Source organism: Phoxinus phoxinus (assembly GCF_949152265.1).
Source record: "Phoxinus phoxinus genome assembly, chromosome: 17".
In the NCBI taxonomy this organism is placed as follows: domain Eukaryota; kingdom Metazoa; phylum Chordata; class Actinopteri; order Cypriniformes; family Leuciscidae; genus Phoxinus; species Phoxinus phoxinus.
The window spans coordinates 2,639,386-2,665,600 of NC_136892.1; the positions used below are offsets into that span (position 1 = coordinate 2,639,386).

Sequence of the window (26,215 nt, forward strand, 5' to 3'; positions counted from 1 at the left end):
GAGGAGACCGTGACAAACAACAGATGCACTCGACTCTAACCCTTACTTTACTGTGTGTTTGCAGAGTGTGTGTGTGTGTGTGTATGTGTGTGTGTGCGTGTGTGTGTGTGTGTGTGTTTGTGTGTGTTTGAGGATTAAGCAGTTCTGCTGAAGCACTAAAAATAACTTCCTCAAAAATGTTCAGTGTGACTGAAGAACTCTTAAAGGAATAAACTTTTTTGGAAATAGGCTCATTTTGCCAGACCCGGAGATCGGCTGAGTGGATTCGAAAACGGTAAAAGTGTGTTCCTTTAAGTATTATCTGATTTTCAACTCATTCTTGACTCATTATTTGATTGGACAAACATGCAATGTAATAAGGTAGCATATAAGTGTCTGAAACATTTTTCCTGTTTACTGTTTTACATACTTTCCCCAAGAAAGACGGTATACAGATTTTCTCAACCAGGGGGCCTCAGCAAACTCCAAGTCTTATAATGATTTAAATGTAGTTATTTTAAAGGGTTAGTTCACCCAAAAATGAAAATTATGTCATAAATTACACACCTTCATGTCGTTCTAAACCCGTAAGACTTTCGTACATCTTCAGAACACAAATTAAGATATTTTTGATGAAATCTGAGAGCTTTCTGTCCCTCCATTGACAGGCTACGCAACTACCACTTTTTTAAGCCCCAGAAAGGTATAAAGACATTTTTAAAGTAATCCATGCAACTCCAGCCACAAAAAAAGCACAATTTAACACTTTATTTTAAAAAAAATAATCTCAAACACTCCAATGACTGTCAATGGAGGGTCAGAAATCTCTCAGATTTCATCAAAATTATCTTTATTTATGTTACGAAGATGAACAAAAGTCTTACAGGTTTGGAACGAAGTGAGGGTAAGTAATTACTGACAGAATTTAAATTTTTGTGTGAATTAACCCTTTAACAATTTTAATAAAAAGAAAAAAAAGAAAAAAAGTTGTACTCCGAGATCATGTTTTTAAATGTATGAATTTTTATTACAGCTGAAGTATCAGAGGTACAGATCTGGCCGACGGGTATTTTCCTGGACAGAGGGAGGTCAGAAAGTGGAGAACCAGTACAGTGCCACTACATTTAGCAGTCGGACAGTCTCACACTGCAAACATAGGAAGACAGCCATGTTTCTGGGGTGAATGTCACACACACTATTTATAGATTCAATCTGTGATCTCTCGACACACAAGGAGGGAAACTTTCTAAGGAAGTACAAAAATATACGTCTCTATAAATGTTACACTGAAGAAGAAGAAAAAGGTAATGTGACATTATCGTGAATGAAGATTTTATGGGTTATTGTGATACAAAGTTGGAAGTCTGAGACAATCACAGCACTCTTGGCACCAGACGGTACATTCAGAAATGTAGACATCTTATATATTATTTAGAATAACACAGTAGTTTCATTCAAGTTCAGTAAATTTAGTCTCAGGTGAACTGATGACATCCCATCAAACACGCTATGATACCCTCTTAGCAGATGATACCGAGATGTTTTCACACACAAGAGTAGTCTAGTGGGCTCCGACACACACCTGTGCTGTATTACTGCTGCGTTAAATGATTGCAAAACAACTGTAAGCTTGTAATACATCAAAGCGAGTGCAAATAAGGCGTAATGCACCACACATTCACACAACATTCAGTTGATAGCAGCATCAAATAAAAGATGAAAGCAATCAATAGCGTACAACAGAAAACGAGAATCTATGCCTGTTCGTACAGTACATGACTAGATGCGACGATACATCTGGAAGATCAGCGTCAATATATATATATATATCAGTATATTATAAATAATGTACACAACTGAAACATGATGCATTTAATAACTGTCTAACTTATCAGAGACATGTTCTGGTGTCTGAATGAATCACTGGAGGATGAGAATTACAGGGGTTATTAAAAATAATATTGACAAGAAATGTAAAGAATTCAGGCATACCACAGTGCTTACAGGTGACGATGCAAAGTGTATGCTTCATTTGGATAATTATATACCCTTTTGATGATGATGATGATATTAATATTTGGACGCCACATTACAATTCGATTATCTGTGAACATCCACTTATATCACTACAGAAATATCAGGTCAATTACATTACAGCGCTCATGTTACTGTGTGTTCACATTCTGATTATAATGGACAACATGTATTTAATGTGTAATTATTTGGTGGTGCTGCTGAGTTTGCTGGGAGTTTGATTGACAGGCGAGCGATCTGACCAATCGTAACGCTGACAAACAAACCAGACAGGAGAGTTAGTAGATTAACGGCGATGGACTTGAACTTGAAAAAGTGTGTGTGTATTTGATGTCTTTCCATGGTTGAAACAACATGTGATGTTTATTTGGTGCTATAACTAGTAGTAAAGAGGAAGAGATGATCGTTCTTCCTGACGTTTGGACTGAGGCGACACATTAAAGAGACACAAAACGGTATTTATTGTATGAATTACTGTCCTGAAGTGCAATGGTTGCACAGTATTTTGTTGTCAATTTGTGTTGTTGACTGACTTGCACTCAGACTGGATATCACTGATTTTGAAATCACTGCATGTTACGATTGTATTGTTTGCCTCAGTATTTCATGATTATTAGTTTTTTTTTTCAGATTTGATGAGTTATCAGAGATTGTAGTTTTACTGTGACTACACTATTGCTGTGGTTAGTTGTACAATACTGTAGGAATCCTGCATATCTGCCATTCAAACAACTATAGTTGTACATCCATCCTCTCTTCTATTCCTGCTTTACATAGGGCCACAAAGGATTGCTGGTACATGTCCCAGCATGCCTCAGACCGATGACAGGGAAACCCCCTGGACGGCTATAATTCACTGCCCAGTCCAGTTAATTGTACAGTATGTTGTAAACCACTATAGTTAGTTTTACAGTACAATTGTGCTGTGGTATGAAGCAGCTTGAAGGTTATTTAATGCCAGTAAGTACAGAGCCCCTACATGGTGGTGGAAAAAAATTATATTTTTCATTCTCTTGCTAAACATTTGCATTCCCCCGAAGAAACTTTGTGTTCTCTCGCAAAAGCAACTCATATTACAGCCATTAGTGTTGTCAACAATATTGATATTTCGGTATGTATCGATACTGAAATATCTGAAATGGTTCCAATACTTGTTTTCTCTGGTTGAATAGTGCTTGTTTTGCGCATAATTTGAGTCATTCCTGCAGATTTCGCACTCACATCTACAGAATATAAGTGGCGCTCTCATAAAGCCTCCTCTCAAACAGCTTGCGAGAACCAAATTGACTTCTTTTTTCGTGGCTTATTGCGCTTAAATGCGCAAATACATACAACATTATGTCCAAATGCCTGTCTTGCTGAGTATTCAGGTAAATGCATTCAGTTTTGGAACTTAATAGTTGAGAAAGACGCATGTTGTGTATCAGTATATTGGATTTGTGCATTCGCTCTTAAAGTGACAGCAGCCTAATAAACCTGCTGCATAAATCTGTCATTAATAATCAAAGAACAAAAGACAGAGAAAAGCACTCACTGCTCTTAACTGAAGACTTTTGTAGCTATATTTGTAAGCATTAACATTTGATTTGATTTCTGTAGTATTTCTGAATACTGTTAGACCCACCTGAGAAACTTAAAGCCGTGTTTATTTCATTTGTCTCTTTGTTCTATTGTATTTATTTGTGCTACAGTTTGCAAATGGTTAATTTGTTATTATTTTATCACTGGCTGTTTACTTGTCTTTTTTTGTAAATGTAGTTCAACGATTCAAATAAACGACTCCTTGTGCTGTAAGTTGTTACAACAAAATTACCCAAACTATCAAAAAAATATGAGATAATAACCAATCTGTATGGCTATGGCGGTATATATTAAAAAGGGTTATTGAGTTACTTCTGGCAGGTGCTGGACAAAAAGGACTATTAAAATGAAAGGATTGTAATGTTCGCAACACTGCTACTTACTCCCATATTTAATAAAAACGCAACGTTTCGACCCTACTGGGTCTTCTTCAGGCAAAAATGGCGGTATATATGCCAGTTTTTCCCGTGGTATCGAAAATGGTATCGAAAATGGTATCGAATTTCTATATTTTTCATGGTATCGTATCGAAGTGGGAAATTCATATCGTGACAACACTAATTTCCATAACTAAACTTTTGCTAGCGAAAGCAAAGTTTCTCCGTGAAATGCAACATTTTTGCGAGCGAATGATAACTATCTCGTGGGAACGCAAAACCATTGAAATTCAATTTTCCTCCCATCTCATTTAGTTTTTACCCTCATCATGTCACTTCATGGGCTCCATAAGTAAGCTGTTGATGTTATACAAAATTATTCTATTTACTGAAGTGATTAATTACAGTAACATGTCATTACCGTACGTGTAACATGGACACTGACATGAAGTGCTACTAAATTTCCCAAACGATAAACATTTCCTCACTCCACTGGATTACAAAACGTGGATTCTATGCAACATGTGCTTTAAAGATGTGCCGTTACCGCGACTGCGCTTTAATCTGAAGACGCTACACATCGCTGGGTGTCCGCGGTCGCATGGTGAATCTGTAAGGCATGCATCCACAACAAGCAATCCTCAAAGACCTGAGTATTTCCGGGTTCCTGAAGGCATATATCATGGGGTTGATGATGGAGTGGCAGATGGCTGGAAGAGCCGTGGCGTACGTGTAGATCACAGGGGATCGAGTGTCCGCCACCAGCGAGTACATGGCGAGAGGGATCCAACAGAAAGCAAAGGTTCCCAATATGGTGGTCAGGGTGGAGACGCCTTTCGTGGTGGAAGACGAGTGCGAAGCAGTCATGAATTGGCGCTGAACTGCGATCTGCTGAGCGTGCCGGAACGCGATCTTGCAGATCTGAAGGTACAACTGCAGAATCAGAGCGAATATCAGGAGGAAGGACACGGCGAGTGCCGCGGCGTTGCTTTTGTTAACCGGTCGACAGATGCTACACGTGCTTTCGTCTTCCAAGCAGTTCCAGCCCAGGACCGGGAGCGATCCCAGCAAAGTGCTGACTACCCACAACAGGACGAGCGTGACGTAGGTGAACGTCACCGTGCTCTCGGTGTGGTACGACAGCGCGTTATACAGCGACAGGTAGCGGTCCACGGTGATCGCCAGGATGTTGAGCACCGATGCCGAGAAGGCTGTGATGAGGAGCCCGGCTGACAGTAGCGTAACGAATCCTGAATCGATTATGTAAGTCACGATGAAATTGAGGATTAGGCTCAGGCCGGCCAGGAGGTCTGCAAACGCCAGACTCCCGATGAGGACGAACATGGGCGCTCTCAAAGTGGGCGTGTAGGAGATCAGAGCGATCACAACCGCGTTCTCGCACGACATGAGCGTTCCCGTCACGCACAGAAGAACAGCCCACGGGTTGAGGATCACGGGGACCGGGACCGGCTCCAGATCCCAGGATGGGACGGGCGACGTGTTTCTTCCCTCCAGTACATCATCCCAGCTGAACAGAGAAGCGTTCAGGAGCAGGTCACTCATCGCTACGGCAGGAGGGCCAATCACTGGAAATGAGACAAGCGCAAGAGTCACACAATTATTTTATTTATCCGTTATTTAATTTAACGAGGGGGATCACATTGAGAAACTGCTAATCTCTTCTTCCGGAGAGACCTGGTCGAGACATGAGGCTTCACACAAAATAATCACAAAATGACAATACCACAATTTACACATTAAAAAATTTAATAATTGCAAATCAAGAAAAACTATTTCAAGCGTCCTTACACATAAAATCTGCGGGACACACTTGGCAACACTGTTACTGAAATAGGGTGACCCCCCATCCCGCTTTGCGTTGTACCGCACAGCATTTTCACCCCTTGTCCCGCACGTCGCATATTGAGAAAATGTCCCGCATTTTCATCAGTCTGTTGGTTTTTAATTATCATATTAAGAAAACATTCATGCGTTCTTTTGCCTTTTTAAGAAAGGCCTTTTTTGCGGCATAGTTTTCCACCTATATTTAACAGCGCTTCGTCAGAAGTACAAATACAACAGCCGTTTTTTAAATCCTATCCAATGGTTGAGAAGAAAGGAGTAAACACGGTCACTGGTAGGTTGTGACGGCTGTCAATCAAAATGTGGATCGCTGATTCGTTCCATGGGTTCCCTGTCAGAAAACAAATGGATAATAAGGTTCATTTTAATTTTTAATTGTGCTTTTATAAAAATATTAAAGTTTTTGGTTTAATATATTCTTAATATATAAGACTGTCAATGTAATTTCATGTTGTTTTATATTTTATTTATTTATTGTTTATTTTGTTGGATTTTAGTTGGATTTGGTCAGAACAGTTTCAAAAATAGTGATCTGCACGATGCCTTTGGGCTCAGTGATGCTGAATTTAAATTACATGTAAAATAAAGACGTATGTTACATCGTGATGTGGTGTTTTCTGGAAGGGACTAAAGAACAAATAATTTTTATCAGCTGAAAGGCAGAATACAAATGTTTTTATTAAGTTAGATAGACATTATATAACAGTTTCAGGTTATGTTTTAGCATTGGTAACATGTCCCACATTTGGTTCGTTTGATGGTGGTCACCCAATACTGAAACCATTAGGTGATGGTTTTAATGGTTAACGCGTGATGGTTTGTATTAATGTTTTAAGAACTTAAAACTGTATTTTTTCAGCAGGAGGCATTGACCTTTTAGATTAATAAAGCCATCATTGTCTTCTGTAGAGCTGCTTTATAGCTGAAATTTAATTTGATTCATAATTGATCAATGCAACTGTTATTTTTCTGTGCAATTGCTTTAAAGAAATATGTATCGTAAGAAGCGCTACAGCAATGAATGTGACTTGATTTACCTTGACTAACAAAAATAAATAAATAAATCACCAAAAATATACCAGGCTGCACAACTGATCTGTCAGATCTACTGAAAAGAGGCAGAGAATGAGCTATTTATAGCCCTCTGCATGTCAAATACGAGGCTAGTTAACTGAGACATTTCTACCACTTATGAGCTGATAATCAAGCTGAAGTGAAAATATCACGCACACACTGTTGTAAAACACACACTCATTGTGAAATATGTCACAAACAAAGACTGGTACCGACCACTGAACGCGCGCGTGTCTCCATCCCTCTTCCATCCAGTGAAGATGAAGAATAGATGAGGCTCGGGAACGCGTCCCGTGCCGCGCGCATCTTTATGGGATTGAGAGAGAATCCGTCGGCTTGCTTCTGTTGTCGTCGTAGTTGTTGTTATTTATTTATCGTTTATCCTCGGTTTGTCACCTGGGCTGCGCTCAGCCTTGGCTTGTCATTCTGATCAGAAGCGTTGGCAGTTCACAGACAAGCGCCTGCTTGTTCGCATCTGATTGGTCGCTGAGATGACTCGCGCTGCTGACGTCAATGGCTTGTGGTACAGAAACACAGCAGAACAGACCTTTCCTTCTCATTCACAACACACACCTACGAACGCGACGCGACGCGGATCCTGACGCGACGCGATGAAACAAGGCGCGCGCTCCCGTTATCCCGGTTGCGCGCCTTTCATCGCGTAGGTAAAGAATTAATTTTGAATTCCAGTCCAAAACTTAAGTGTAAAAAAGTGGAATTGAAGTGGAATCAAATTGAACAGTTGTGGGTTTAAATCGGCTAAATTTAATTTCAGTATGAATTATCCAGAAACGTTCACACCTTATAGGCCTACACGAGTAGGTAGCCTATTACAAGAAACATCAGATGATGAGTTTTCTGTTTGAATATAATTTAAATGTAATTTATTGATCAAAGCTGAAATTTTTTCATAATTACTTCAGTCTTCAGTGGTCACATGATGATCCTTCATAAAATCATAGGAAAACGCTGATTTATGCTCAAATATTATTGGTGCTCAATCATTAATAATGTTTTTTTTTGTTTTTTGTTTTATCAATGTTGAAAACCATTTTTTGTATGCTTAATATTTTTGAGGAAACCGTGATACTTTTTTGTCTGGATTCAAAAAGAACAGCATTTATTTGAAATATAAATATTTTCCAACAATATAAATGTCTTTACTGTCTCTTTTGATCATTTGAATGCGTCCTTGCTGAATAAAAGTACTATTTTATATATATATCACTTACCCCAAACCTTTGAATGGCAGTGTTTCATAGTTTCCACAAAAATAAACAAAACCAAAAAAAAAAATAGCATCATAACTGTTTTCAACATTGCTAATAGTAATAAATGTTTATTGAGCATCAAATCATCATATTACAATGATTTCTGAAGGATCATGTGACATTGAGACTGGAGTAATGATGCTGAAAATTCAGCTTTGATCACAGGAATAAATTATATTTTACTACATATTCGCAAAGGAAAAAAATGTATTTGTATTTTTTGCAACATGTATTTTTTGCAACTTTGTACATGTATTTTTTATCAAATAAATGCAGCCTTGGTGAGCATATAGACTTCTTTCAGAAAGATGATAAAATCCTAATGTTTCCAAATATACTGATACTGTATTTATGCGTGTATGGCTAAAAGTACTTTCTATATCGTCATTTTATTGCGTCAGCGACTAACAAGTCCTCCAATTCAATCTTGACACATGCACTTGCATAATTTTAGTAAGATCAAACCCCCCATCATCATCTTACTACACGTTTTGACAAAATTACCCAAACTTAGTCTTATTCTCTAAATCGAGATTACCATACAGACAAATCAAAATTAAGACAAATTTACAAGTTCAATAACATATATTCAGAAGAGACATCCATACAACAACTATGAAGTTTCCCCAAGTAATGCGAATAACATAAAATAAAATAAACATTTATCTTGACAACCTCTACAGATAGTCTAAAACCCCAGCAATGAATAAGAGATGTTTGGTCAAAGCTTCATTGTGCTGGTGCTGACCATGGTGCTGATGCTGTTCCTGGGGTCTACGCCAGATGGCAGCACTCACACATTCAACTACAACAAGGCTCTCTGGTGATGGAGAATCTGCAAACCTGAACCTAGTTGCTTTTTCTTCTTTTCTTTTCTTTTCTCAGTGATATTTAGGATGAATGCCCTATTGAACTTTTTTTTTAAGAAGCCACAACCAACATAAAAAGATATGAGTTTAATTCCCAGAGAAAGCATGAATATGAACATGCATTTGCTTCAGATAAATATTTCCACCAAATGCATGTGTAACACACTTTATCTACATTGTCAGTGATGTCATACCTTATAAAAATTAAATATTGCAATTTCAGCTAAGCCTTCTCCAGCCTTTGTTTGATGTATCAGATGGATATTTTTAGTATAAAACATTTTTGGGGATAGATTTCACATATCCCAAATATTGGGAGCAGAATTAATCCAGCTGAGTATATCCCACAAAGTAAAAACCCGACAGACATCGATCCCGACAGACATCAATCCTGAAGGACATCAATCCCGACAGACACATCGATCCCGACAGACATCGATCCCGACAGACATCCATGCCGACAGTCATCGATCCCGACAGACATCGATCCCGACAGACATCGATCCCGACAGACATCGATCCCGACAGACATCATTCCTGACGGACATCAATCCTGACGGACATAAATCCCGACAGACATAATTCCTGACAGACATTAATCCCAACAGACATCATTCCTTACAGACATCAATCCTGACGGACATCGATCCCGACAGACATCGATCCCGACAGACATCGATCCCGACAGACATCGATCCTTACAGACATCGATCCTTACAGACATCGAACCCGACGGACATCGATCCTTACGGATATCATTCCTGACAGACATCAATCCCGACAGACATCGATCCCGACAGACATCGATCCTACAGACATCGAACCCGACGGACATCGATCCTTACGGATATCATTCCTGACGGACATCAATCCTGACAGACATCAATCCTGACGGACATAAATCCCAACAGACATCATTCCTGATGGATATCGATCCCGACAGACATCAATCCTGACAGACATCGATCCTGACAGACATCATTCCTGATGGACATCAATCCCGACAGACATCAAGCCTGACAGATGTCAATCCCAACGGACATCATTCCTGATGGATATCGATCCTGACAGGCATCATTCCTGACAGACATCAATCCTGACTGACATCAATGTTGACAGACATCATTGCTGACGGACATCAATTCCGCCAGACATCGATCCTGACAGACATAATTCCTGACGGACATCAATCCTGACTGAAATTGTCAGTAATATGTCAGTAAAGTACTGTAGATTTTACAATTTATTTCTGAGAGTGCAAAAGAGAAGTCCTTCTGTGAAATTACTGTGGAGGTAATGCAATTATTAACCTGGAATACTGTAATTTAACACTAAAATTAAAATGTGACAGTGTAAAGATAGAAGCTCAGAGACATTTACATGTATCTGTTGATGCCCTGGATATTGACATTTTGTTATTTATATGTTATTCTTTTTAAACAGTATAGATGATGACTTTGTGGTAATGCAACTGTTTTATATATTCGTGAACATGAATTTGTCAGGCCATAAATTCACAAAAACTTTGCATGAGCGCTTGCTTTGGTGTTGCCACGCCTCGTAATCCTCATGCCACCCTATAAATAATTTTCTAGATCCACCCCTGAAAACAGGAAGTGTGTTATAATTTCTGCATACATTGACTGATTTTGATGAAATGTCAGCTGTATGTCTATTGTGACTATTGTGAGTCAAACTCATGTTTTCTTTAAGTCTTAAAATAGCTTGAATGTAAATCAACACCCTTGCCTCATTTAGTATACGCGGTTCTATGAATATGCAAACGAGCCCCGCCTCCACTCACTCACTCAGCTCAGAGATCAACTGGTTGACGATCACACGTTGACAGACATCAATCCCGACAGACATCTATCCCAACAGACATCTAACCCGACAGACATCTATCCCGACAGACATCATTCCTGACAGACATCAATCCCGACAGACATCTATCCCGACAGACATCATTCCTGACAGACATCATTCCTGACAGACATCAATCCCGACAGACATCAATCCTGACAGACATCTATCCCGACAGACATCATTCCTGACAGACATCTATCCCAACAGACATCAATCCTGACAGACATCTATCCCGACAGACATCATTCCTGACAGACATCATTCCTGACAGACATCTATCCCAACAGACATCAATCCTGACAGACATCTATCCCAACAGACATCAATCCTGACAGACATCTATCCCGACAGACATCATTCCTGACAGACATCATTCCTGACAGACATCATTCCCGACAGACATCAATCCCGACAGACATCTATCCCGACAGACATCATTCCTGACAGACATCAATCCCGACAGACATCTATCCCGACAGACATCTATCCAGACAGACATCATTCCTGACAGACATCATTCCTGACAGACATCAATCCCGACAGACATCAATCCTGACAGACATCTATCCCGACAGACATCATTCCCGACAGACATCATTCCTGACAGACATCAATCCGGACAGACATCAATCCTGACAGACATCTATCCCGACAGACATCATTCCTGACAGACATCATTCCCGACAGACATCAATCCCGACAGACATCAATCCCGACCGACATCATTCCTGACAGACATCATTCCTGACAGGCATCAATCCCGACAGACATCTATCCCGACAGACATCTATCCCGACAGACATCTATCCCGACAGACATCTATCCCGACAGACATCTATCCCGACAGACATCTATCCACAGATATCATTCCTGACGAACATCAATTGATGGTAGTCATGGTTCTTGCCCTAGTTGGGGGATGGGACCATAGATCCCAGAGTGAGTTTTAAAGATTATTTGTTAAATATAACAAATACTTGTGACTGATTTGTCTCAGTCGTTACAGTGTCACATCATCTTACAGACATCATTCCTGACGGACATCAATCCCGACAGACATCGATCCTGACGGACATCAATCCAGACAGACATCAATCCTGACAGACATCTATCCCGACAGACATCATTCCTGACAGACATCATTCCCGACAGACATCAATCCCGACAGACATCAATCCCGACCGACATCATTCCTGACAGACATCATTCCTGACAGGCATCAATCCCGACAGACATCTATCCCGACAGACATCTATCCCGACAGACATCTATCCCGACAGACATCTATCCCGACAGACATCTATCCACAGATATCATTCCTGACGAACATCAATTGATGGTAGTCATGGTTCTTGCCCTAGTTGGGGGATGGGACCATAGATCCCAGAGTGAGTTTTAAAGATTATTTGTTAAATATAACAAATACTTGTGACTGATTTGTCTCAGTCGTTACAGTGTCACATCATCTTACAGACATCATTCCTGACGGACATCAATCCCGACAGACATCGATCCTGACGGACATCAATCCAGACATCAATCCTGACAGACATCAATCCTGACAGACATCATTCCTGACGGACATCAATCCTGACAGACATCAATCCTGACAGACATCAATCCCGACCGACATCATTCCTGACAGACATCAATCCTGACAGACATCGATCCCGACAGACATCGATTCCGACCGACATCATTCCTGACAGACATCATTCCTGACAGACATCAATCCTGACAGACATCTATCCTGACAGACATCAATCCTGACAGACATCAATCCCGACAGACATCAATCTCGACAGACATCTATCCCGACAGACATCAATCCCGACAGACATCAATCCCGACAGACATCCCGGCGTTTACTGGCCAGTGGTTGCTATGAATACCGTGAGTCAGGCCTAATGATTTTCACTGAGACTTGGCTTAGTAAAGATGTACCAGACAAATTTGTACAGGTAGACGGGTTTTCTCATGTACGCCTGGACAGAGACACAAACTCGGGCAAAGTAGGGGGAGGTGGAGTATGTATTTATATCAAAGACAGTTGGTGCTCAAACTTTGCAATAAGAGACACTATATGCAACCCGGACTTGGAGCTATTGTGTGTTACTTTACGTCCACACTACCTGCCAAGAGAATTTAGCAACATTTTTGTGTGCGCTGTCTATGTCCCACCAAGTGGGAATGCCAACAGGGCAGCAAACCAAATTGCTGACTGTGTCCATCGTCACCTACAGAATAAACCTGACGCCCCAATATTGATATTAGGGGATTTTAACCACAGCAGCCTGAACAAGAGTCTACCTGGTTTCTATCAATATGTGAAATGCAATACCAGGAAAAATAACATTCTTGATAAGTGCTATGGTAATGTCAGGGATGCTTATACAGCCAGAGCCAAACCTCCCCTTGCCAACTCTGACCACAATGCAATTCATCTGCTACCTACATATCGGTCTGTCTTTAAGTCCAGCAAACCAGAAATCCGAACTGTACAGGTGTGGTCGGACGATAAAATTGAGGAACTGAAAGGATGTTTCCTCTCGACAGACTGGGACGTCTTTCTCAAGGAGGCGGACATTGACAGGGCTACGGAATCCACAACTGCCTACATCTCCTTTTGTGTTGACTCCATCATTCCACAGAAAACTGTTAAGATATATCCGAACAATAAACCTTACATAACAAAAGATATCAAGGAGTGTATTAAGTGGAAAAAGTCTGCCTTTAAACTTAGCGATAAAGATGGAGTCAAAACAGCTCAAAAAGCGCTAAATAAACATATGAGAGCAGCTAGGCTGCAGCACAAGGAGCGGGCAGAACAGAACTTGTCCATGTTCAACTCCAAGAAACTTTGGGACTCAATTAGAGGAATGACAAACATGGAGGCTAAAAGGAAGCCCCTGTTTGCTCAGGATGAGAGTTTAAAAGCAAATGCACTGAACCAATTTTATATGCGTTTTGAATCTGATAAAAATAGGGAGTGCTGTGATGTTTTAGATAATGTAAACTGTAATGTGAAGGACAGGATTTTTATAGATCCACATGCGGTAACCAAGGTTTTTAAATCAATGTACCTGAAAAAAGCGACGGGGCCAGATAATATGTCCACTTTTCTTTTAAAGACATTTGCAGAGGAATTGTCTCCGGTATGGCACCAGCTGTTCCAACTTTCTATTGATAAACATGTTGTACCTGAGATTTGGAAAAAGTCCACTATAATTCCAGTCCCAAAAAAGACATGTCTTCAGGAGGACAACGATTATAGACCTGTTGCATTAACTTCCAATGTCTTCAAGGGCCTGGAACGACTTATGGTAAATGTACTTCGCTCAGAGGTGGAGCCAGTATTAGACAAATATCAGTTTGCATATACAAAGAAACGAAGTAAAAGTGATGCCATATCAACTATAATGCACCTTACATTGAAGCACCTTGAAACCCCAGGTGCATATGCTAGACTGCTCCTTATTGATTTTAGCTCTGCTTTTAATACAATTCAGCCACATATTCTCCTAAGAAAATTAGCCCTTCTGAATGTAAATCCATTTTTAATCAGGTGGTACCACTCATTCCTTACTAAGAGGCCACAGCAGGTGAAGTTTAACTCCTCCTTATCAAACACAGAAATATGTAGTACGGGTGCCCCTCAGGGATGTGTCAGTTCACCATTTCTGTTTATTCTGTATACAAATGACTGTGTTAGTTCTGAGCCTAATCAATACGTGGTGAAGTTTTCGGATGATACAGCTGTTCTTAGTCTGCTCACTAAGAACTCTGACTCATCCATTCACAGAGATGCTGTGGACAGGTTTGTGGACTGGTGCGACAATCATAAACTACAGATTAACACGGTAAGACCGTAGAAATGCTCTTTGATCCCAAATCAATTGGTGACCGAAGCCCTGTGACCATACATGGCAATAACATTAATCAACAAAATTCATGCAAGTACTTAGGCATTCACATTGACAGTGACCTGAGCTGGCAGACACAGGCAGCCACTGTCTGCGTCAGAATCCATCAGCGCCTCCACTTTTTACGCAGACTGCGGTTGTTTGGTGTCAGTAAAAACATAATGTTAATATTTTACAGGGCAGCAATAGAGTCTATTTTACGGTATGGTATCACCAGTTGGTTTGGTAATCTGACTGTCAAACTTAAATCACAGATTCTCAACCTGGTCAGAGTAGCGGGCAGGATTATGGGTCACCCCCCCCACATCCTTCCTGACAGACATCAATCCTGACAGACATCATTCCTGACAGACATCTATCCCGACAGACATCTATCCCGACAGACATCTATCCCGACAGACATCTATCCCGACAGATATCATTCCTAACGAACATCAATTGATGGTAGTCATGGTTCTTGCCCTAGTTGGGGGATGGGACCATAGATCCCAGAGTGAGTTTTAAAGATTATTTGTTAAATATAACAAATACTTGTGACTGATTTGTCTCAGTCGTTACAGTGTCACATCATCTTACTAGACTTTGTTTCTTATAAGCATCCCCTAATTATCCACAGACATCAATACATCAATACTACAAAACAACAATGTTGACCCTCAAAAAAAAGGAAAAAAAGAAGAAGATAAACTCTGAATATTACAAAATAAACCAGAAAAAAAAAAACTTCTAAAAGTGAACCAAAAATAAGTACAGAAAACAACAAGAATCTGGAAGAAGAAAAAAACTCTACAGCATAATCTATTCATGCCGCATTGCATGCTGGGTACCTTCATAGTACATGCATTGTAAATGCAGTATGATATTGTTTGTTAACAGTTATTTTTGTGCTAAACTTGCAGTAAAATCAAGCTTTTTTACAGTACAATTGTAAAAACTAGACTAAAATTGTCCGTAATATGTCAGTAAAGTACTGTAGATTAAAAAAAAAATCTGAGAATGCAAAAGAGAAGTCTTACTGTGAAATTACTGTGGAAGTAATGCAATTATTACCCTGGAATACTGTAATTTCACACTAAAATTAAAATATAACAGTGTAAAGATAGAAGCTCAGAGACATTTACATGTATCTGTTGATGCCCTGGATATTGACATTTTGTTATTTATATGTTATTCTTATTAAACAGTATAGATGATGACTTTGTGGTAATGCAACTGTTTTATATATTCGTGAACATGAATCTGTATGTCAGGCCATAAATTCACAAAAACTTTGCATGAGCGCTTGCTTTGGTGTTGCCACGCCTCGTAATCCTCATGCCACCCTATAAATAATTTTCTAGATCCACCCCTGAAAACAGGAAGTGTGTTATCATTTCTGCATACATTGACTGATTTTGATGAAATGTCAGCTGTATGTCTATTGTGACTATTGTGAGTCAAACTCATGTTTTCTTTATGTCTTAAAATAGCTTGAATGTAACTTGACACCCTTGATTCATTTAGTATACACAGTTCTATGAATATGCAAATTAGCCCCATCTCCACTCACTCACTCAGCTCAGAGATCCACTGGTTGACGATCACATGTTGATCTGATTGGTTACAAGGTAGTTTGTGACGTCAGAAACACCAGCGATGTGAGTCTGATACTGCTCCATAGGGCTTTGATTATGAGGCGTGTCTTAACCGAACCAGGAAAAAAAAAAAACCTCTGCACTCAATTGGATAGACCTACGACCAATCAGAGCAACACATGTTGAGCGACGCATAGTTGCACGCTGGAAGAAGTAGTAAATTAATGTGTAAACGTTCTTTGCCGTTGTTGTAAAAAGAATGTAAGAATTCGCGGAGTACTTACAAGCACGAATAGCATTTTTGAGAGAAATACAAAAGGTGTATGTATATACGAACAAGTTCTCCGTTTAGGATTAGATATCGACAATAAAGCAAATAAATCTTCTCGCATTTGTCGGCCCTGTCTCAACTTTATAACACGGTTGCAACGTGACTTGACTGATTTAAAAGAGGACGAAAGAGAGCCGGCTGAAGAAGCGTGTTCATCTGAGGCTGAAGAGAAAAGAGATTGTGAAATGAAAACCAAATCACAGAGATTGTGCAATCCATTCCATTCCATTCCATTGGTTTTCATTGCGTCTCGTCTTCTTAGCGACCATCGGAGCAGCTGATAAATCAAACTTTTGCCGAATCCCGTAGGAAGGACGGCAAACACATCTTTCCGATCGACAAATGCCTTGATTGCTAGATTTTGATTAAAAATGACGAAGTCAAAAAAAAAATTTGTGTGGATTGACTTGTATGGATGAATTGTTCACCACAAAACGATCAATTTAGGCAAACAAAGTAAACATGGTCAATTTTGATATCATGTGGACTTTAAGGGTTTTCTGTTAGAAAGGTGTCGTGTAAGTGTCGTGTTAATGATCTTCGCAACTTCACTGTTACGCTAATTTCTTTTATCACTGTAAAGCTGCTTTGAAACAATCGATACTGTTAAAAGCGCTGTATAAATGAAGGTGACTTGACTTGACTTTAACTGAATTTTTTCAATTAGCAAAAACAATTCAGGTATTATTATACAGTCAAAGATAAATAAACTAATTTCGAATTAAACAATAAATTAAGTAAGGGATAATGTCGCAACCGAGGCGGTTGTCATAGCGAATACAACTCCGGACAGGCTGATTATGAGCCCGACGCAAAGCGAAGCCTGAAGGGGTTGTATTCGCTATAACAACCGCCTCGCTATACATTATCCCGCCTATTACATGGCTACCTACCAAATAAATCAACAATTTGACACAAAATATTGATTTAAAAAGGAATTTATTGATTTAAAAACTATTTATATGGCTTCCGCTAAAGAAAATAGTCCGTTCCGTCTCTACGGTTAGAATCCTGCATCCATGGCAACGCTCTGTTTTTCATGGCAACGGTGTGTACATTAGAATATGGAAATGTAATATATGACATATATGTCCCTATATCGTGACGCCGTCATTTATGCTAAATATAAGACAATATATTGCTATCACATATATATATATCTCTCTACATATATGTTGATATAGGTTTTTAACATATATCAATTTGCCATATTAAATGAGTATATTGACATATATTAATATGATGTATATGATTATTATTTATATAATACTGTATGTTTTGACCATATATGTCACCGATATGTTTAATTTAAATATATGCCTATTTACTGTTTAACTATTTATTTCAAGTCTACAGATCAAGTCTACATATCCACATTTCATTTCAACTTCTATCTCATTTTCGAATCTTTTATAAATAAAATGTATTATTTATTATTATTTTACCTCTTCTTGACCAGCTCATAAAAACAAAACAAATATTACACAAATTCTATTTGAAAACTGATAATTATATATGTGACATGTATATAAAAAAAAACTATTATAAATACATAAAATATATGGGCTGGTTTTATATGTCAATTGTTCCATTTTCTAATAGGTCTTATATATGGGCATATATATTTAATATATGTTTATTTCATATGTGTACATATATTACATTTCCGTATGGGATTCAACCAAGCCATGTAATAAGTAATAATAACAAACACCAGAGGAGAAGTTGTGGTTGTTGGGTGTAGTCCTTATTTCACACTGTGTGGTTTCAAATCTTCTCCAGGTACTTTCTTGGCCTTCGCCACGACCTCAACCCAATGTTTAAGCAATCTAGAAACCAGTTTCCGCCACTGTCCGCTTGAGCAAACGTGCTTCCTCTATTTGAAGGGAGTGCCTCATACTTCAGTTGCGGGTTTGGTGACAGTTATAAGAAAAATGATAAGAGGGTGGACTGTGAAGCACTGAAATAAAACATGCAAAACATTGGAGGAATTTAGCTTGCACTTTGATAGTCCACTTTAGACAGTATAAAGACTGTTAGTAGACTGGTATGGGTTCGGGTTAGTAGAATAAGTTGACATGTAGTTGCTAAGTTACTTATACTGTAGTTACACTGTAAAAAATGTGGCTGCGATTAGTTATTATAACAACTTAAAATTTGTTGAGATAACTTAAATATCCAACTTAACTAAACTAAACTAAAGTTAACTAAACTTAATATTTTAAGTCAAGCATGAACACATACTTTTTAAAGTTGAAATAATGTTGGATTTTAAGTTGTGATAAATAATCGCAGCAATTTTTTTTACAGTGTAGTAGAATGTCTAAAGTGGATCATAAAAATAAAATATTACCGGAACTTATTTACTGTGTGTGAATTCATCCATTATCATACACTGAAAAAATGGTAACATCTAAAGTAGACTAACTGGTTTTATTCAAGTTAAAAATATTAAAACATCACTAAACCAACCGATTTAAACCAACAAAATAATTCGCCTTTGGCTAAGCCACGCCCTATCTGTAGATTGACCAATCACAGCGCAGCCGAGAACGAGCTCCACAGCGGTCCGACACTTCTTCACAGCGCTCCATTGACTTTAACACAGGCGTCTCGTATTTTTGGTCTCGGCAGGCTATTACCGTCGTAGTTTTATCAAAAATATGGTTAACCGTTGTGCCTGGGGCATTTGTAACACAGATACGTGTTTCCCAGAGAGGTTGGAGGGGGTGTCCGTTTTTTCCCCTTCCCAAAACCGGTCAAATCCTGACAAGTGTCGTCTTTGGATTAAACTGTGTGGACGTCCTCAGTCAGCGAATCCCCTCAAGATCAACAACACACTTTTGTGCTCTAAGATACATTTAGCTTTTAACCTTACTGTGAAGTTACACTAGTTAGACAGTTTTATGCTGGTTTAGGTTATGATTTCGGTTCTCTACCCTAATTGTTGATACGCTAGCACACGCTGCTAATAAATACAACTTTATACTCGCGTAGTCCGTTTGCTCTGTAATAACGATTATAGAAGTGAATAGAGACCCAGCTCTGCATGAACAGTGTTGCTCCTGATATTGTGAGTCCCAGCCTCCGTCTCCATTAGATTATGCGGTGGTTCATGTTTTGACTGTGACCGTTATGCTTTTGCCTCTATTTGGATGCCTTGTTGTTGCTTGCGTTTATGTCTTGAATAAAGCCTTCGAGCGCACACTGCAGCCCCTTCTGCCTACTTCTATCGGACACTTTATTTGCTGCTTTATAAAAGTTTGATCAAATTTCAGCAGGAAGAGCCTTCACAGCATAAGCCATGTTGATACCAAACCAGAGCCCAGATGAAGTTGACGGACGTTGCAACAGTAACTAAGGGGGCGGGGCTTAGCCAAAGGTGAATTTCATGGGTTAAATCAGGTTGAAATATATATTTAAGGCAAGGCTGTGTGTCTTGATCATTGGCGGACCAACGTTTCTTTATTTGTTTTCTTTTGGTTAATGGCCTTTTTAATTAAATTAATTGAATAATTAAAAGATTAAAAGTGATTTAAGGGAATAAATATAATATTGAGCAGTTTTAGAGCTGGGCGATATAAAGAAATATGTTGATATAAATGATACAATGTTTTAGATTTAGCTAAATTATATTTATTAATTTACCCCAGCAGATAAGTCAATGGCACTTTAAGTGAGCAATGATCATGACTGCATTAAATTAGCATTGCAAGGAGAGATAGCCTATTAAGCTGATAGTAGACAATATTTTCCGAATGTCATGCAGGGCTGCGTAATTTTACATCATTAATTTATGCTTCTTCATTTTTCCATTAGGATTGGTGAATAAAATAAACTCGGGGTTGTACACTACATAATGATAATTCACTGTATTTCATAAGACACAGTTCCGAAAGTGACAAATAAGACAATAATAGGCTACCAAATAATACAAGCCCTGGCCATTGTTTTTTTTTTTTTTTTTTGTGTAATGGGAATTTAAAAACCTGCAGTGCTGAAAAGTGAAAAAAAAAATCAACTAAAACAGATAGGCTATTATGTTGATCTATAGCAAATATTATTTATGTGCTCAATTTAAGTAAGTAGGTATAAATAAGTAACTATTTGAAGTAGGCTACTGTTCGGCTATAGGCCTATGCACAGATTTACAGCGGTGATTTTTTTTAATAGTTAGGCTACAGCTATAGCCTATGCCAGTGTTAATATTTGAAACAATTTTTAACAGGTAAACAACAAGAAAATATGAGTTTGCCATTAAACATTTTATTTGCAATTTGTGCCAAAAAATGCAAGCATTGGAGAACAAATAATCTCGTTAAAAAAATCAACAAAAAACGGTTGTGCTTTAAATAAATAAAAAAAATTCATTTAAAATTTAAAATCAGCGGCTTGCGTTCGTTTTTGTCCGATGTCTTTCCTTTAATACAGCGATTTATCATAATTTGCGTAAAATCCCGAGTTTGAGCTGATCCACTGACCCTGATGGAAATATGAAAACAGCTCTATTAAGTAGGCCTACACTGGTGCTGTCACCAAGCGTTCGTTTTTAAACAATAACTTTGTCTATTCTGTGTCTTAACAATAAAACATTAGCCAATAGATCTTAATTACCATGGTAAACCGATAATAAGATACGATTAGAGTTAGCATTTAAAATTTCTTTAATATGGACAAATCATTCACAAAAATAGTACATAAAGAATGCGCATGCTCAGGCTTGAATCATCTGGGACAATAAGCCAATTAAATTAGGGGTGGGCGGAGCGACACGTGTAAAAAAGCTCTCCAAGTCCATCAGCGAATGAGGGTAAATGTCACGGTCACTCAGATTGAGTAATTTTATATTTTATGGTCATGTGACCTAGGGTGACGATTGACGAATCCCCCTGGATTGATTCTTCTAAACCTAGATGGCGGCGGGAGAGTTCGAGGTAACGTATTTAACAGAATATATTTTTACATTGGTCTTCAAGTTGTTTTGTTTTGTGTGTAATAATAGATTACACACATTTATGTCATACATTTCATATGAAGTTTACATTTCATGTGTAAGAAACGAATTTATATAGTGTCCAAACAAGAGACATCCAGTTTTAACCCTCTGGTGCTGTTCGGTCATTTTTTAGCGGAAAACGTTACGTTTTGATTTTTATTTGATTTTTACTTCCCTGTGGTACAAAACTTGTTAAAGGTTTTGGCACTTGCTGTGTGAACACAAAAAAATATGGACATGATTCGAAAAATTTGCTTTTCGAATCTTTTGCTCCTCACAGTCAAAAATGAGCGCATTGGAAATTAACGGGAAACTAACTTCATCTAACGTTAGTGGAAGCGTTTGGTATCAACCACACATTTTGAACAGAACTTGTTTCGATTTATTGCTTAAATAATATTGATTTTCGAGTAAAACGTGTTTTGGAAAATATATATTTCACATAAAACTTACTAATAGTAGGCCTACTTTTGTGCGTTTTCCATTATCATAAACTTAAACTTCTTTATTTTCACTATTTTAACATAAACCCCCTAAAAATACAAAATATTCAATAAAAACATTATTGAACTAAAACATAAAAAAAAAATCATTTTTGGTATTTTTTTGAACGCCACGCGAGCAACGCCAGAGGGTTAAAGTTGATAAAGACGGAACAAACAATATATAAATATTTATACAACTTTATAAAACTTTTTTTGCATTATAAAATTCAAATTTATTTGCAACAGTTTTATATTAACAGCAAATATACAAAATTCCTATTGTAAGAACACCGCGTTGTCATTGTAACATTCCAGGTGAAGATAATGAGTAAATTACGTTGTCTTTCCTTTCATTACCGCTTCATTATGACACAAGTGTCCTCAATGACCTTGCATTTCAATTAAATAACTTATGAATGCTGTAGGATTATACACCCATGTTCATATCATCAAGCTTGCATGTGAATTATTTTCTTGAACCTCTTTGAATGATTGTATAAATCATCCATCAATCTGACGCTCACACTGACAGTTAAACGTCCAGGTCTAAGCTGGAAATCATGCATTGCTTCACTGAACGTCACCATGAAGTTTTTACGATCAAATGCACTTGTTATGCAACGGAGTTGTGTAATCCGGACTGATTATATATTTCACACCTCTTCACACATGCACTCACACCACCTCTGTTGCTGAAATGTGGAAAATGCAGAACAATGGCAGTGTTTCGCAGTCGTCCTGAAAATGGGAGGAACAAACTTCAGATCTGCAGTGATGTACATGAAAACCAGTATTTCCATTCCTCTGCAACGATGCACATCTGTGTAACTTTAAATCCCAACAGCTTGTGGTCTTAATGGTACAACATTATTCGGTTTCACTTTATTATTATTTAGGGTTTGATGTGCTTACTATAGGGTTAGGGTTTGATGTGCTTACTATAGGGTTAGGGTTTGATGTGCTTACTATAGGGTTAGGGTTTGATGTGCTTACTATAGGGTTAGGGTTTGATGTGCTTACTATAGGGTTAGGGTTTGATGTGCTTACTATAGGGTTAGGGTTTGATGTGCTCACTATAGGGTTAGGGTTTGGTGTGCTTACTATAGGGTTAGGGTTTGGTGTGCTTACTATAGGGTTAGGGTTTGATGTGCTTACTATAGGGTTAGAGTTTGATGTGCTTACTATGGGGTTAGGGTTTGATGTGCTTACTATAGGGTTAGGGTTTGGTGTACTTACTATAGGGTTAGGGTTCGATGTGCTTACTATAGGGTTGGGGTTTGATGTGCTTACTATAGGGTTAGGGTTTGGTGTACTTACTATGGGGTTGGGGTTTGATGTGCTTACTATAGGGTTAGGGTTTGATGTGCTTACTATAGGGTTAGGGTTTAGTGTACTTAATATAGAGTTAGGGTTTGATGTGCTCACTATAGGGTTAGGGTTTGATGTGCTTACTATAGGGTTAGGGTTTGATGTGCTTACTATAGGGTTAGGGTTTGATGTGCTTACTATAGGGTTAGGGTTTGATGTGCTTACTATAGGGTTAGGGTTTGATGTGCTTACTATAGGGTTAGGGTTTGATGTGCTTACTATAGGGTTAGGGTTTGATGTGCTTACTATAGGGTTAGGGTTTGGTGTGCTTACTATAGGGTTAGGGTTTGATGTGCTTACTATAGGGTTAGAGTTTGATGTGCTTACTATGGGGTTAGGGTTTGATGTGCTTACTATAGGGTTAGGGTTTGATGTGCTTACTATAGGGTAAGGGTTTGATGTGCTTACTATGGGGTTAGGGTTTGATGTACTTACTATGGGGTTAGGGTTTGATGTGCTTACTATAGGGTTAGGGTTTAGTGTACTTAATATAGAGTTAGGGTTTGATGTGCTCACTATAGGGTTAGGGTTTGATGTGCTTACTATAGGGTTAGGGTTTGATGTGCTCACTATAGGGTTAGGGTTTGATGTGCTTACTATAGGGTTAGGGTTTGATGTGCTTACTATGGGGTTAGGGTTTGATGTGCTTACTATAGGGTTAGGGTTTGATGTGCTTACTATGGGGTTAGGGTTTGATGTGCTTACTATAGGGTTGGGGTTTGATGTGCTCACTATAGGGTTAGGGTTTGGTGTGCTTACTATAGGGTTAGGGTTTGATGTGCTTACTATAGGGTTAGGGTTTGGTGTGCTTACTATAGGGTTAGGGTTTGATGTGCTTACTATAGGGTTAGAGTTTGATGTGCTTACTATGGGGTTAGGGTTTGATGTGCTTACTATAGGGTTAGGGTTTGGTGTACTTACTATAGGGTTAGGGTTTGATGTGCTTACTATAGGGTTGGGGTTTGATGTGCTTACTATAGGGTTAGGGTTTGGTGTACTTACTATGGGGTTGGGGTTTGATGTGCTTACTATAGGGTTAGGGTTTGATGTGCTTACTATAGGGTTAGGGTTTAGTGTACTTAATATAGAGTTAGGGTTTGATGTGCTCACTATAGGGTTAGGGTTTGGTGTGCTTACTATAGGGTTAGGGTTTGATGTGCTTACTATAGGGTTAGGGTTTGATGTGCTTACTATGGGGTTAGGGTTTGATGTGCTTACTATGGGGTTAGGGTTTGATGTGCTTACTATGGGGTTAGGGTTTGATGTGCTTACTATGGGGTTAGGGTTTGATGTGCTTACTATAGGGTTAGGGTTTGATGTGCTTACTATAGGGTTAGGGTTTGATGTGCTTACTATAGGGTTAGGGTTTGATGTGCTTACTATGGGGTTAGGGTTTGATGTGCTTACTATGGGGTTAGGGTTTGATGTGCTTACTATAGGGTTGGGGTTTGATGTGCTTACTATAGGGTTAGGGTTTGATGTGCTCACTATAGGGTTAGGGTTTGATGTGCTTACTATAGGGTTAGGGTTTGATGTGCTTACTATGGGGTTAGGGTTTAATGTGCTTACTATAGGGTTAGGGTTTGATGTGCTTACTATAGGGTTAGGGTTTGATGTGCTTACTATAGGGTTAGGGTTTGATGTGCTTACTATAGGGTTAGGGTTTGGTGTGCTTACTATAGGGTTAGGGTTTGATGTGCTTACTATAGGGTTAGGGTTTGATGTGCTCACTATAGGGTTAGGGTTTGATGTGCTTACTATAGGGTTAGGGTTTGATGTGCTTACTATAGGGTTAGGGTTTGATGTGCTTACTATAGGGTTAGGGTTTGATGTGCTCACTATGGGGTTGGGGTTTGATGTGCTCACTATAGGGTTAGGGTTTGGTGTGCTTACTATAGGGTTAGGGTTTGATGTGCTTACTATAGGGTTAGGGTTTGGTGTGCTTACTATAGGGTTAGGGTTTGATGTGCTTACTATAGGGTTAGAGTTTGATGTGCTTACTATGGGGTTAGGGTTTGATGTGCTTACTATAGGGTTAGGGTTTGGTGTACTTACTATAGGGTTAGGGTTTGATGTGCTTACTATAGGGTTGGGGTTTGATGTGCTTACTATAGGGTTAGGGTTTGGTGTACTTACTATGGGGTTGGGGTTTGATGTGCTTACTATAGGGTTAGGGTTTGATGTGCTTACTATAGGGTTAGGGTTTGGTGTACTTACTATAGGGTTAGGGTTTGATGTGCTTACTATAGGGTTAGAGTTTGATGTGCTTACTATAGGGTTAGGGTTTGGTGTACTTACTATAGGGTTAGGGTTTGGTGTACTTACTATAGGGTTAGGGTTTGGTTGAGGGTTAGTTGCATGTAATTATGCATAATTTACTGTTATTACTATAGTAAGTGCATGTAACATATGTAACAAGGACAAAAGTGTTACCCATTATTCCTAATATCAATTATGTGGTGTTGTTGTCAATGCATCTGATTATTAGAGTAATAATTGCTAATGCATTGGCGTATCTGCTATTAGATGTCAATCTTCTGGGTTCATAATACAGATTACAGTGTGTTGCAATGGATCTCAGTGTATATTTCACTGCGTGACTGTCCTCGGCTGAGCATCTGTGT

At 38.7% G+C, this 26,215-nt stretch overlaps 1 protein-coding gene across 2 annotated transcripts in view; it reads right to left on the reverse strand.

The window, feature by feature from the left end:
- Window positions 1–989: 989 nt before the first annotated feature.
- Window positions 990–26,215, reverse strand: part of gpr185a (G protein-coupled receptor 185 a) — a 38,429-nt gene continuing 13,203 nt past the window's right edge. The window contains exons 1-2 of one of the 2 annotated variants that reach the window (XM_079585523.1): window positions 7,125–7,379; window positions 990–5,557 (exon numbers count right to left, since the gene is read on the reverse strand). In XM_079585523.1, the coding sequence (XP_079441649.1) occupies window positions 4,545–5,534 (990 nt within the window). In that variant the 5' untranslated portion in view covers window positions 5,535–5,557; window positions 7,125–7,379 and the 3' untranslated portion in view covers window positions 990–4,544. Of the gene's footprint in view, window positions 5,558–7,124; window positions 7,380–26,215 lie in introns of those variants that run through there. The other variant, XM_079585522.1, reaches the window with a different exon arrangement.